This window comes from Anthonomus grandis, chromosome 2 (genome assembly GCF_022605725.1).
Source record: "Anthonomus grandis grandis chromosome 2, icAntGran1.3, whole genome shotgun sequence".
Taxonomy (NCBI): Eukaryota; Metazoa; Arthropoda; class Insecta; order Coleoptera; family Curculionidae; genus Anthonomus; species Anthonomus grandis.
The window spans coordinates 22,652,635-22,667,446 of record NC_065547.1 but is presented as its reverse complement, the minus strand read 5'-3'; the positions used below and the strand labels follow the sequence as shown (position 1 = coordinate 22,667,446).

The 14,812-nt window shown below is 31.0% G+C and overlaps 1 protein-coding gene and 1 long non-coding RNA gene across 8 annotated transcripts in view; one reads left to right on the top strand and one right to left on the bottom strand.

Annotated features, from left to right (window-relative positions):
* LOC126750147 (transmembrane protein KIAA1109) overlaps positions 1-14,812 on the top strand; it is a 234,885-nt gene that overhangs the window by 107,776 nt on the left and 112,297 nt on the right. For all 7 annotated transcript variants that reach the window (XM_050459660.1, XM_050459664.1, XM_050459662.1 and 4 more), the window contains 6 exons: positions 4,684-4,872; positions 12,987-13,199; positions 13,258-13,413; positions 13,469-13,688; positions 13,743-13,899; positions 13,954-14,095. In XM_050459660.1, coding sequence (XP_050315617.1) covers positions 4,684-4,872; positions 12,987-13,199; positions 13,258-13,413; positions 13,469-13,688; positions 13,743-13,899; positions 13,954-14,095 — 1,077 coding nt within the window. The remainder of the gene's footprint in view (positions 1-4,683; positions 4,873-12,986; positions 13,200-13,257; positions 13,414-13,468; positions 13,689-13,742; positions 13,900-13,953; positions 14,096-14,812) is intronic.
* On the bottom strand, positions 11,061-12,319 carry LOC126750153 (uncharacterized). Its single transcript, XR_007665630.1, has 3 exons — positions 12,213-12,319; positions 11,196-11,357; positions 11,061-11,137 (listed from the first exon to the last, which is right to left on the bottom strand). It is a non-coding gene; the product is annotated as an uncharacterized LOC126750153 (long non-coding RNA).

Sequence of the window (14,812 nt, the reverse complement as noted above, 5' to 3'; positions counted from 1 at the left end):
GGTGCCAAAGAAACGGATAAGCCAATATTAATATTAAAGAAGTTCATATTATGCGTGTATCTACAAAAAAATCCAATTTTAAATACTGTTTTGAAAAGCTATTTTTAGCTTTAATGAAGTGTTTTTTGTAGTTATGTCACTGTGGTGCTAAGCCCTCGATTTACGCTTTGTAGAATTTATGTTGTGTGTATTAACAATGTTGTAGCGTGTCATATTTTATATTGTTACTTGGATTGATCACAAATGCGGTAAGAAAAATTAATGTGTGACAATAAATGGTTAAGCTCAGCGTCAATCGGTCATATTATAACCATTTAGGCATATGTAACCAAGGCTGTAGTCGAAAAGACATAGACCAAACTAGTAACGACGATGTGACATTAAATTGACATTTAAAGAAAATATTTGACAAATTGTAGGTTACGTGATTTTATTTATTGTTTTACATCTTCTAGTCGATTTTTTATTTTATTAGAAGTTCACCATATTTTATGTTTTATTCTCAATGAAGAATTATAACTTTTTCAGATGAATTTTATTGATTAAGGACTCGTTTTATGTGAACCAATTTTGGAATGCTATTTTTAATGAATGAATATTTTTATACCAGACTTATATATGAAAGGGAAAATATATTTGTGTATCAACATTATAATAGTGTCCTTTAGATGATAAGAGATCATTGGGAGATTTGATGCATACAATGAAAACAAAGGTATTGAACAGCTGTATCAAATAAACATTGAACCATACACAGGTTATGAGTATTTTGAAGGGGTAAATAGTTAAAGTTAAAGGTGAACTATACCGGGCTACAATTTAAAAACTTGAGATGATCATATATTAGAGCGAAAAACTGAATAAAAGATAATGAAGATAGCTTCTATAAAACGAAGACGGAACAAAAACAAGTATATTGTCTCACTCTACACCACTTGTTTGTTACCAATCGTTTTCCCTAACAATTGGTAAAAAGCAAAGATCGATTTTTCGATTTGGATCGAAAATCGATTTTTTTAAATTTTAAATACCAGATTGTACTAAATTTAAACACAAAACTGATCAAATATTAATAATTCTCAACATAATTTATTAATTTATTGATCTTATCTTAATATTAAGCCTACATTGCTTATTTCTGAAGAGAAAGACTGCAATACTTACTCAGTCACTGTTATCTTGACTGAGATCACTGTTGACATTTGTAAGCTGCAACTCTACCCATTGGCAACCTGTTTAACTAATCAGAGTTAAAAGAAAGCATGGTCAAATCCGGCACTAAATTTGAACTCAATCTAGCGTGGTAATTTCGAATTTTGAGACGGGCCCAACTTGAGAAAACTACTAAATGCCACAACCTACGGGTACTCTACTTGATTAAAACAGATTGTCATCAATAATTATTGTTCTGTCCAATACATTTTCTTTTTATATTTTTTAAGTTATAAAAAAAAATCAAATTTCCACTAAACCCTTTTGCCCTTCAGAACTTCATCAAATTGTTGACTATGCAATTTGATGTAGTCAATCTTGAACCTCTCGTTCGGTGTGATGTGGAGTTTCATAAACACATCTACCAGCCACAGTAGTTTCAAGTGAACGGTCATTTTTAATTTTACGGAGATTGAAGATGTATATGCGTAAAAGACTGGAAAAGAACGACACAATGGGTTAGCGTTACTCCACATTCAGAGTGATATACCAGTGACTATTGAACAAATATTAAATAGTCTAGTGAAAAAACAAAAGAAAACTAGATATTACTTTGCAAATGCTGCTTAACTGCTTTTATTAGCTATACATATTCAGTAACCATTGCTTGATGATAAGTTTATCCAGAATATCATTGTATTGTGTTGAGTTGACGCAGGTTTATATCTTGATTTTGAAGTACACTTAAGACATTTAACTTTCTGTCACGAAGTCCATGAATCATTTATCAGAAGAATTGATCTGGATTAAGAATTATGCATTGCAAAAAAAAAGAATATGAAATTTTATTTTACCTTGCGGCCTTATACAAAACTGTGACTGTGATGAAACTTCAACTTTTCAGTTTTTGATTCTTCTTTTTTACCTCATCTTATCCTAGGTAAATTGCAATGAACTAGGGTGATTTAATATCGATAAAAAATTACCTGTGCGCGCATTGGTTACAAGAAATCACTATACTGTTGATTAAACTGCAGAAGAACACGACTGAGAGAATATTTTGACACTTTGAGGAACAAAATCAGCACTATTACATTGATCCTGAATTATTATTAAGGCAATTGGACTCAAGCAGTAGCAAGGATTCCACATACAATTTTAAAATAGGCAATACAGTACTTTTCTTTGTGTTACTGTAAATATAAAAAGTTAAGGTAAGAGATGAGCAATCCAAATAGTCTATAGTATATATAAAATATTTGAACTGCTCATCTTTTAAATTTTTATTTACCGTGCGCTAAAACTTGTGCACATACAAAATGGTCTTTCGGGAGGGGATTACCTTGGATTTTTTAAATGAACCTCGTCCCAAAAATATTTTTAGATCCGTCCCTGATTATTATAAAGAGACTAAAGAAGCAATGTGTTATTTAATTTTTCAGAAGTAGCTCATTTTAGATAGCTTGCTCATGTTTCATTTATGGACATTATTCATTGCTTTTCAACGTATTATAGCAACAATTTTCTGCTCACGAGTTATCTATGCTAAGTAAGTTGGATCTGGAAACATAAACGGATATAACATATTTATTAAACAGATTTAAAAAATTTAAAAAAATATAAATAAAAAAGGGGCAGGATCAAAGTTTAAAACAAACTTATGGTAAAAATTACGGATTAAAGGAACAAATTTAAATTTTTTTAAATCTGTGTTATATCCAAATCAAAAAATTCATGCATTTTCCCAAAGATGCTGGTCCTAGGTCTCACGTGATTGAATGATAGCATAGATCTTGCCTCTTCTGACATAAAATTTGTTACTAAACTAAAGAAGGGTAATAGCACCAATCTAGTCACTGAAGTATCCCCTGAGGTTCGCAACCAGCTTTTAAAGGAAGAATATGTTTTCGTTGAATGGAGAAAGTCAAAGATTGAGGACTACCAGCGTATTACTAAGTGTTTTGGTTGTTGTGCTTATGGTCATACAAGTAGGAGCTGTAAGGAGAAGGAAGATTTGTTTCCAAATGTAGTCGAAATCATAAATTTAACGAATGTAATTCTAAAGAAAAAAAAATGTATAAATTGCGTCAGTGCTAATTTGCAAAAAAGACATAAAACATTGGCAACTGATCATTCCTCTTTTGACAAAAATTGTCTCTTTCAACTACCCCGAAAGACTTAAATCTAAAGTTAAATATGATTAATATTCTAGTTAGTTGTTTTAATAATATACAAAATACTGAATTTTTATACATTAAATCAACTTTTTAATGTGAAAGAGTTGATATTAACGTCAACAATGCAGACTTTAAAAATATTTACTATTATATGTCAAAGGGACATGTCGGAGTCCACAAAATTGCCCTGTAATATGTCAAGGGGATCGTCCTAAAAGGACCAATAAAACATCCATATCTTTGTGTAATGTGTAAAGCCGAACTGATTTATTAAAAACAATTATTATATCGATTACACCATATTTCTATAACACAATTACCCAAGTTAAATAGTACCTACGTTAGCAAAACTTGCCTAGAAACCAATGAACTACTAATTATTACGGACTACAGCTAAAATACTAATTTCCACATTAACCAATAAATTCATTACCAAATATCCTTATTTATATATTACAGCCCTACTTTTTATTTATAAACCTCCTTAGACTCGGGTATCTGAAATCTTGAATTTCCCTGATGAAATCATTCCATATATATTAATAAATTATGACTTCTCTATAGTATCTGGAGACCTAAACATTGATATGATGAGGCCTAACTCTTTATATTCTGGACTAAATTCTTACGGGTATGACCAATTAATAAATGAGCGTATTACAAATACATCTGCTACGTGCCCAGACCCGATTTTTCAATTGTAAAAAAATTTGCTATAAGAGTTGGGCCGTTACTTCACATATTAGTGATCACAATCAAATGAGATTAGTGATCACAATAAAACGACGATTTTTGTAAAAAAGATAAAAGTCCGGCTAACTGGACTTAGAAGGAATGCCGAAATTTCGCACTTTCCTCGATTAGAAGACAACAATTAACGTTAACACACAATTAATTTTCTACATACTATACAAAAGTAATACATTTTCTATAGTAAAAACCAGTTTTACCATTCCATTAAACATAATAAATGGCGTAAACCGATGCATATATTGCGATCTCGAAGACTATAAGAGATTAAAGAGACTGATGACTGAGGTAAAAATTTCGCTATTTCTAATTTTAATTAAATTTTTGTGCATAAAAACTTACTTTAAGAAAGTAAGAAGTTACAGAATATCGAAAGTGCATCAAATCATATTGTGTAAATATTTTTTTAGTACCTTAAAAAAGAATAAATCCCAAAAGATATTTAATTAAATGAAATTATCTAAAACTTTCCTCATTAAAATATATCTCTATCTCTAATAGTCTTTGAGGGTACAATCCATGCATCATCAAAAATCTTGATATGTTATTTTGTCTATATTTGAAGATACATTTCATATCACAAATTATCAAATTCTCTTTATAGGTTATGGCACTCTTCGGGAAGACAGAACAGTTATCAATATGGGTTCAGATCCGAGTGACGCTTACGAATCCAGCCCTGACTTGCCCTCCAGTCCGACACATAGAGCTATAGGACACGCCCATTCTAGTGAGGACTTATATAGCTGGATGGCTAAGCAAGATGCAGAGAAAGAAGGAAAATCACAGGAAGGTATGAAATATTTATCATAATAAATATATAATTTTCTTATATCCTAATATGAAAAATTATTCTAAAGGTACCATGAAGTTGTAGTGAAATCTGTCTATTCGCGATTCTTTGTTCTTTACCCTATACACGTCTGGCTAGTTTCTTTTTTGGTGCCGAAATACTGGTGCATTAATATTCAAGAGAAAATCATAGACAAGTTAAAGTCTTAAGTTAAAGAGCGAACGATAATGAAAGAAGAAAGAGTGTTATATTACGTAAAACAAAATCATGTGTACAAGCATCCTAAAAACTAAAAAATTACAAATTGACAGAAGAACCAATACATATTTCTAAACCTATCAAATTTTACAAAAATACATTACCAAAAAACAACGAAACATGCTTAAAAATAAGTAACCGATGCAAAAAAAATTAGAGATTAAACAATAATAGAACAAAACAAAAGGTATTACAAAATATGAAAATCAAGTTGGAGCACAGGTCAGAAGGTATCGTTAAAAAAAATCATCAAGGTTATAATATGTCTTAGTAATAAAACTTAAGAAAAAATACCAAGGAACTTTTCTTTGTTTTGCAAGAAAACTCTTCACTAAACATTATGCCCTGGAGGTCACACTTAAACACAACTGTTTGAAGCACACCACTCTGAAACAATCTTCAGATCCTCAGAAATCTAAGCTCTTATGTAATCAGAATCTTTATGACTCCATAATATGGGGATATCATCAGCAAACTGAACCACTTGGTCCTGCAGTCTCAATGAGCCTAAGTCATTGACACACATCAAAAATAATAGTGATCCTAACACTGAACGTTGAGGTACTACAGATTTGTGCATAACTGACAGGGATCTAGAATGAACACCCAAACACCCAGATACTGTAACTCTGAGTACGATTTGAAAGATGGAATTCCAGCAATTACAATTCCACACCCCTTAAACAATAACAAATACAGTAGTAACTTTAAAAATATTTCATCAGCTCCAGTTAATTTATGGTGTTTTAAGCTTTTAATTGCATTCTCAATTGGTGCGATCAACAGGATAAAAGAAAAATGAATGGTTGGACTGACACTTGCGAAATATAATGCATGAATATAATATTTAGCCTTTGCTGCTTTAATTGTCTTTCTGTATACACTATGGTATTTCTGATGATAAAAATAATGTACTCATTCGAAGAATTGCACAACTTAGTCGCGAAATGGAGGTTTTTAGCTGAAATTCTGAGACCTGTTGTGACCCCTGGTTTTGAATTTCTCATTTCAAGTCTATTTTTTGCACATAAAAAATAAGGCAAGTGGTGAGGACCCTTTTCAACTACATTCTAATTAACCAAAGCTGTAACAGAAGAAAAAGTATTGAAAGTCGCTGAAATATTTTCCTACATAATAAGACAAATACAATACAGTGTTGCATGGAATCTTAGCAACAATGGATTGGTCAAAAATAACATGGTCAAAAATACCAGAAGGAAAGGATGTACATGATACATAACTTAAATTAGTACACAAATAATCAATAGTAATTGTAGATGCTTTCATGTGTGAGAAAACATGCATTCTTAAGTCGTAAGACTCCAAGATACCTAAAAGAAACATACGATGTGACAAGGTTAGGTCAGTTAAGTTAATATAAAATCACCAGCTAATATGAGTTTAGAATGTAGGGACAATTGGGATAATAGAGAGTCAAGTTTATCCAGGAGTATATCAGTGTCTCCAGTGGGTGGCCTATAAGAAGAATTCCAAAATTTATGCAACAGAGATTTATCAAACTGATTTATTTTACAGAAACATATTTCAGGAGTTTATCTAACTAAAATAGTCCTATAGTAATCTTAAACTCGTCGTTTAATTTATTCGTCTTTAAGCTAACGTTACTCTATTTCTATTACTACGATACGTAGATAAAGTGAAGTGCTCTTTTTTATCCGGATTTAGTGTAGTGATTTATCTATGAAAAATTGGTAAATATCAAAGTTAATTCATAAGTTTTTAAACGTCGTTACATTGGTTGAAAACAATTCGATGTTGGTAAATATTACCAACCTTTATTAACTGTAAAGAAATAGGTACTTAAAAAGGATGTACATTTTTGGATGTAATAATTGAGATAGTTGGGTTCTTCAACTACCATTAGAGGAAGAGATAGAAATATTAGGGTTATGTTTTCGTAATTCTTATATTTTATTTTAATATATTTATATATACTAAGGAAAAGATTAGTTTCATCCTTAGGGCGCAAAATAGGCAATAAAAGTTGCCTCTTTGTAAAAGTCTCATTTCATAAAAGTACAGTCTTATTTTAAGACTTTTATTATTATTTTTATAAAAGAGGTATCCTGTATATTCAAACTGTTTATTAATTTTCTTTACTTATTTAGAAAACTTCCCAACAGTAAACAAATAATAGGGCTGGGACAACATACATGAACCAATAAAGAATAATAATTAATCTAAAGTACTGTGACAGTATAATTATATAAGTTACAAAACTAAATTGTCATCATCATTTTCTTTTATTTTAATGTAAACTCCTGGACAAAATTATTGCACCACTGATTATTTTGTCAAGAAAATTAAAATAAAATATCAGTTAAAACAGTTATATATCTTTTCTCATACAAAAAGCAGAACTGGACAAAAACTATGTTTATGCTCTATCATAGAACATGCTGCTCGTAAGGAAGTGGGAAAACATTCCGCAGTTAAGTTCTTAAAATTTGATACGAGAAATGCCGCGAAGACTTCAAGCGGTCATTGCAGCCAGAGGTGGCAATACACGATATTAAGAATTCCATTATGGGTCTATTGTTTTATTTTTGTATCAAAATTGAAGTTAGTGAAAATCGATGTTTTTTTCCTTGTATTGAATTTAGTTATTTAAATCTCGTTTTGTTAAATAGAATATAATTTTTTGTTTACAAATAATGCATAGTTAACAATACTTATTATTCATTTTTTTATCTTTCTTAAAAAAAATTATGAAAATTAAGTGGTGCGATAATTTTGTCCAGGAGTTTATATTTTTGGGGTATAAATTTAATGGCATAAATACGGTTTTGGGAACTAGTCTATTATTTGAAGGCTTAATTACTGTAGGACACATCGACGCTGTAGGCGCAAGTAATGGCTGCTTGAACATAGAAATGAAACCGCGCTGTCGAATTTTGGATTTCTAACTTATATACGAAAGTTGCAATTTACAATTAATATTATAAGTACTCTATAAGACTATCGAATTCTCTGTAAGACTATCAAAAAGAATAATATCGGCAGCAGGGAGTAGATACTCGATTAGGACGAATTTTTTTTTCTATACTGGATATATATCCAGAATAAGCAAGCCCAATAAACTGATCTGTCCCTTTCCTTATTTTTTTTTAACTTACTTAAATTGATATAAAAAACGGTTTTCTTCCTACTTTTTTTATTTAAGTGTCATCTCGTGGAGTTTATTACAAGCCATATCTATATCCGTGAGACCGACCAGGTTTCTCCAATTCAAAACAACCATGTCTGCATACAACTTTAATTAAAATTATAGAATTTGTCAGAATTATTCTCATTAATTTAGATTTTTTCTCGTTTCGAGCACGGTATGTTTAATGTTATTTCTAAGGCAGGATCATGGAAGTCCCTACGCATCATAAGCATCTCTGATCTCTGACGACTGAACAGCACAACCTCGACAAAACTGGATTGAAATACTCCCTATTAATGTTAGACATCTTATTAAGCTAATTTAGAGAAAAATATCCATAATACCTCTCACCAGTGCATATTTAGGTTCGTTTTGAGATTCATTTGAACAGCGTTCTAACTCATTAACTAAACTGATTTTTTTGGTCCCAAAAATGGATTGAATAATTTAACAATTATAAATACGACGTCTTTATTGCCGACACCCACCTTCGACTGCATTTCAGCCAGATGATGTTTCCTCATCGTAGTTACACTTCAACGGGGGCACAGGTGAGAAAATTATGCTTTGAATTGTGAGGAACCATACACTCTTTTTGTTGATATCTATTTGCTCATCCCGATCTTACTTGTTGAACGCTCACCATCATCCAAGACCAAACAAGAGTTGCCAAAACCGCTGCCGCTGCTTAATCCTATGGAAACACTTTTGACATCTTTACTATACAGAGCTTGCACTTTCACAAGTGACAGCCTGAACGTCGAGCTAGAGTATAGATTCTATTAAATTCTGATACTTATATCCCGAACAACCTTTATGAATACAAGAACAATAATTAAAACACTCCAGTGCTTGGTAGTTTCCCGTAACTGCGCGGTCACAAATCGGCCATTCGCATCATAAGGTATATGCGGCTTAGGGATAATTTAGCTGACAATGCAGCATTTCTCCTAAATGCTCCGCTTGTATCTCGACCGAAAGAGACCCCAGCCCATCACAGTAGTCAAAGTCAACTATATGACTTTAATCTTAGAACATTGAAAGGCTAGAAGTAGCATGCCGTGGAACTATGGGCAGGTTTGTTTGCTTGCAACATCTCTGATGCAATGATGCCAAATGCTTATAGAGAAATGGCAAAAATCACTTTATAATAGCATAAAAATTTTCAGTTGTTTCCGAAGGCACAAAACAATACTACTGCTCCCCTTTAATAAAATATCAAGCATTTTTTAAAAATAAATTTGATAAGATATCGAATATATATATTGAAGTCAATATACGTTAAATAAATGAAAATAAAGTACGAAGAAACGAGAAAACGGTAATGGCACCGCAACGCCGCTCGATCGCATTGTTGATGTCACCGATACAAGACACTCTTTACCAGTGACGTCGTCAACAAATATTTACCTGATAAATTTTTATTAATTATTAAAGAGTTTGACTATAAGTAATATTACCATTTATGAGCTATTTATGTGTTTTTTTTTAACGGACTTCATTAGAGGAAGGTCCTAATAAAAGGCAGCATTTTTGTCAAAGCATTTTTATGGAAATTAAATATTTTATTAATATAATATTATAGATTTCTTAATAAATCATGTTTTAAGACACAAATTTTTAACATTTTGCAAAGCCGGCCCCGGCAGCGCGGTGTGTATATACCTGCCTAGCAGTCGTGTGGCCCTGGGTTCGAGTCCCAGACTTGGTCATCATGGTCGTTTGTGATGTCCGATTTAGTTTAAGTACTAAAAAATTATTATATAGAGGTTTTTTCGTGACTAAATGTGCTCAGCACAAGGTCAATAAATTTAAAAAAAAAAAAAAAAACATTTTGCAAAATTTTATTGTTATTGTTATATTGGACAAAACTCAGTTTTACATCACTTACTTATATCACATAATATATACTTCTATGGTGCTGACTTTTTCAAAGGGACAGTATTGCTTCAGCGGAAAAAGTTAAAGCTACAAGGATGTTTAAATTGTGAAGGAGTTGCAGGTTTTTTGTAGGTTATAAGATTTTTATTATGAGTATTTAGCCTGTATAATGGTTTTGAGACATTTAATAGTGACCTATATAATACCTAATACCAATTATTATATCATATTAATTTATACTAAAAAACAAAGCTTACCTAAGAATAAAGACTATGTACAATAGATTAGATAGTTTATTAGTAGTAATATACAAACAAGTACTTTTACAAGTCAAATAAAATATGTAGTATGTTGGGCTTTTTCGAAAATCATGTTATTATTTCTTAAGTATTTTAATAATGACTTGAGATCTAATTCAATTTCTTTGGCGCAAATTTGTTTGTTGCAATCTTCGAATTTTAATTTTCTTTATTTTTTTTTCTATAATTTGGTAACAAGTGATTTAGCTTTTAAAACGGTGGAATCATCAGTGCTTAGGTCCTCAGGATATCATTTTGATTTTACCCTAGAATAATATACATAAAAATATAGTATTACCAAAATTTAAAAAAATGTATTATGATAATCCAATTGATCAATAAAATGTATCTTATTTTAAAGAATCTTTGTAATATCATACATTTAATTAATATTAAATATTTTAATATTAAACAAATATAACACAATAAAATACTATATCACTTTTAAATAAGATATATAGAATAGGATAATACATGGCAAAAAAATAGTAGTCTATTTTGAGTGTATTTTTACCTTTTCCTTGGCAGAGTCACGGAATGTGTACCACTTAAACAAAAACGGCTTGGATAAGAAATAGTAATGGTTGACCTAGACCCCACGATTACTGTAGAACTATTAATCTCAGATGCAGTTATTGTTGATGATGAATGATCAGATCTGTAATTATACAAAATTTGGTGTATCAAAAATATTAATCTATTTTAATTATCCATACTTATCTATATTAGCTTCACTGTTTGTACTATATACCATTTTGGAAGCTAAAGAAGTTTTTGCACTCTTCAGGAAAGCTGCCCCTGCAGCTTTGAAGGATAAATCACTTGGTAAATTAACTGAATTATCCGCTGCTGTGTTTTTAACCAGTGCATCAGAAATCCTAGTAAAAAAATAGTTTTACACAGTTACCTAATTTAATTAGTATTAGTAAAGTTATAAATAAAGCTTATATAAGTAACACTAATCCTTTTTGTGATGATTTTTTTATACTAGAAAAATATATTTTAAAAAAATTATCTTTGAGGTAGAGCTGATTTGTTTTATAATATTAATATTATCTTCCTTATATAAGAAATCACTTCTAAGGATGTGATCTGAAGAAACAAATATGTTCTGTTTAATTGTGTTGATTTCCATTAATGAAATCCATTGTTCCCTTTGGGCATATATTAGGCAGTCTATAATAAGTATTTGATATTTAATCAAAAAGCAAAAAAAATTACAGTAATGAATTAATATGTGGTGCCAATTACTATATATATTATTGTAAGTTGCAATATGGTAAAACAAAAAAAATTATCGACCAAATTTTAGGGAAAGACAAAATTAACTTTATACATAGATATCAATATCTAAATAAATTTCAAAATTCTTTAAAGGCAATAAAAAATTAGTAATTTCATCTATCTACCTAATGTCTATATTAAAAAAACATAACTATACATAGATAGGTACATGGGTATTAGGTATGCCTTCTTTCTGCCAAAACAAAAAAAAAAACATAAAATCCTGTAATAAAACCAGGGACAAAATTCTAGTTTTATATTTTTTATAGCCTATTGATAGATGAATATGTTCAAAAAAATATTTAGATTTAAAAATATGAATATTTTGGTATTTTACGCACACTTTCACATTCAAGTTTTTATTAGGTTTATATCTATAAGATCCCCTATTCTACGTTTATGATGATGGTTACCCCATGATGTGATGTTATGAAAGTATCGGTACTTACTTGTGAAAAGATCGGCTTGAATCACCTTTTTATCATGATGCGGCACAAACGACACAAGTTTTTCCCATCCTAGCAATTTAAAAAAACACTAAAATGTGGCCTTTTTCCTTTTGAAACCGAAAATTTAAAAAAATACACGAATCCCGAAAATAAACAAAAAGCCGTTTGACAGATGACACTACGCGTATGGCTCAGGCGCTCAAGCTCCGGTGTTGTCGCTTCAAATTTTTTAGAAGCAGTTTTAGGGATAAGAATGTTAATAATTTTGTTTTTTTTTTGCTTAAGGATATTATATTTATTCTTAAAATAGGTTAATTGTAGTATTTATGCTTTTTATTTTAAATTTTCCTATAAAATACAACACAAATAAATTAAATTAACGTTATAATGGTTGTTAAAATATAGCTAAAAATTTCCTCCGTTGGAAATTTGCGTCGACTTGACAACAGAGAATCGGTAAATATGTTTGTAAACAAAACACCCCTCTTGCCCCTGTGCACATGTTGGACTCAAACAAAGTTGTTGTTTACTAATTCTAGCCTTTCAATGTTCTAAGACTTTAATATTGGACGAGAAATTAAACCAGATCTAAGGTCAGTCTGTCATCTAAGTTCATTCTGAAAACAGATGGAAGATGCTAGATACAAAAACTTTATTTAAAGTTTTACTTGGTTTAAAATATCTCATTTTAATTTAAAAGTAAAACCGGTTTAATTTAATTTAATACTCCTGCATTAAAAACCCTGTCCATCTATGTACTTCATTCTATTTTAGGTATTGACCAAAGTAAAGTTAACACTCTTCACACCGAATCATCGGGAGAACCTGGAACTTTACCAAGAGCAAGTTTGGTCCCACAAGACGTTCCCTCCCAACCAATACAAGAATCTGTGAGACTTCTAGATGCCAACCAAATATTTCAACCATTTCTGTCTGGCTTGGGGGTAATGCCTCAACAGTTAAGGTTCACTACAATGTCTGATTCAGGTAAAAAGAAACAGTATTAAATTTGACAGAAAAAAATAAACAAACTGTGTTTTGTTAGGAGCTGGAAATGATGTAACAACCTTAGACGCACTTGGATCTAATCTTTGTTTGGTCGGTAATTTAGATACTCTTCGAATCGATATTGTGGTGTCAGAGCATGGAAAAATTGAAAAAAAGAAGGGCAAGAATAAGGGCAAAAGAGGTCTAGTAATTGGTAATAAAAATGCACTATAAAATAATGCATGTGGTCATATTAAATGTGTTTGTAGACGTTAAAGTTGGAGACGAATCACCATCGTTCGTATGTGAGAAGGTGGGAGTAGAACTTGAAGTTGACAGAATGACTGATATGGCCGTTAACGATTTAATGAAAACTAGAAATGTTCTCTATATTTCTAGGGGACAGTTAAAGAATCACACTTCAACTGTTATTAACTTTACTATGGGTGTAAGGTATATCCACCAAAGGGTAAACATGCCTTTGCTAAGGTAATATTTTATTTACTAGGCTTTTCAGTTGCTCATGGAATATAATTTTTTTAGGCTATTACATCAAATAAGTAACATGTATCAAAATGTAAAAGACACGCAAAACGAATTGAGAGAACAACAGCCTCCCGCTGAAATAAAGAGACCAAAAACGAGTGCTAGCGACCATCATGATCAAAAGCATCATAGTTCAGCTTCGGATCTATTGCAGGTAATAGTTATCTAAGTTTTCTATTAAAATATTTTAATAACCATCATTTTTCAGGATGTGCCAGCAAATCTTTCAAAACAGTTGACCTTAAAAATATCTGATGGATCATATACTTCACAGAACAAGCCAGTTATCTCACCGAGTCCCAGTTTAAGGTCTAGACCACAGAGCTTTGCACAGAAGTTAAGATCTACAGGTTAGTCATTTTTAAACCTCATAATGAGAACTCGTGGTAGATCATAAAATTGCTTAATATCTATTTATTAATTTGGCATCAATGACAAAGCCAATTTTATATCAACAAATATAGGTATATAAGTTAATATAAGTATAACAAAGAGAAGAATATCCAGATTGAGGAATTGAGAACTACGCATTGTCCAAAATAATGGCAATAACGCTTCCTCCCGTGGATGAGCTGGCGCCTCCGGTCGTTTGATAAATATTTGCTATTTTTATTTTTTACCGAATAACGATAATAATAGCAACATGCCTCATATTACTGTGTGGCTGCACGATATTAAATCTTAAAGCGATATTTTGTTCTTAACTATATCTGTTTATAACTCTATAGTTATTAGACAAAATATTCTATTTTCAGATTAATCTTTTTTTATATTACATGGGAAGCACAATCCTTGTTCGATATTAATCTGTGAAAAATTAGAGCCATTCAAATCCGCCTTGATTTAAACCTGGGATCAGTCTATTTTCATCACGACGACTGTCCGGTTCATAACGCGAATATAGAAAAAGAATTTTTAAAAAATGCTTTTCCTACCTCTAAATTTGCCCCCAAATGACTTTTATTTTTGAGGTTGGTTTTAGGAACTCATTTACAAACACGAATTTAGTGGGCCAACGATTTTAGAGGCGTTGTCAGTATTGTTTTCTACTGAAATTATTGGTGTCC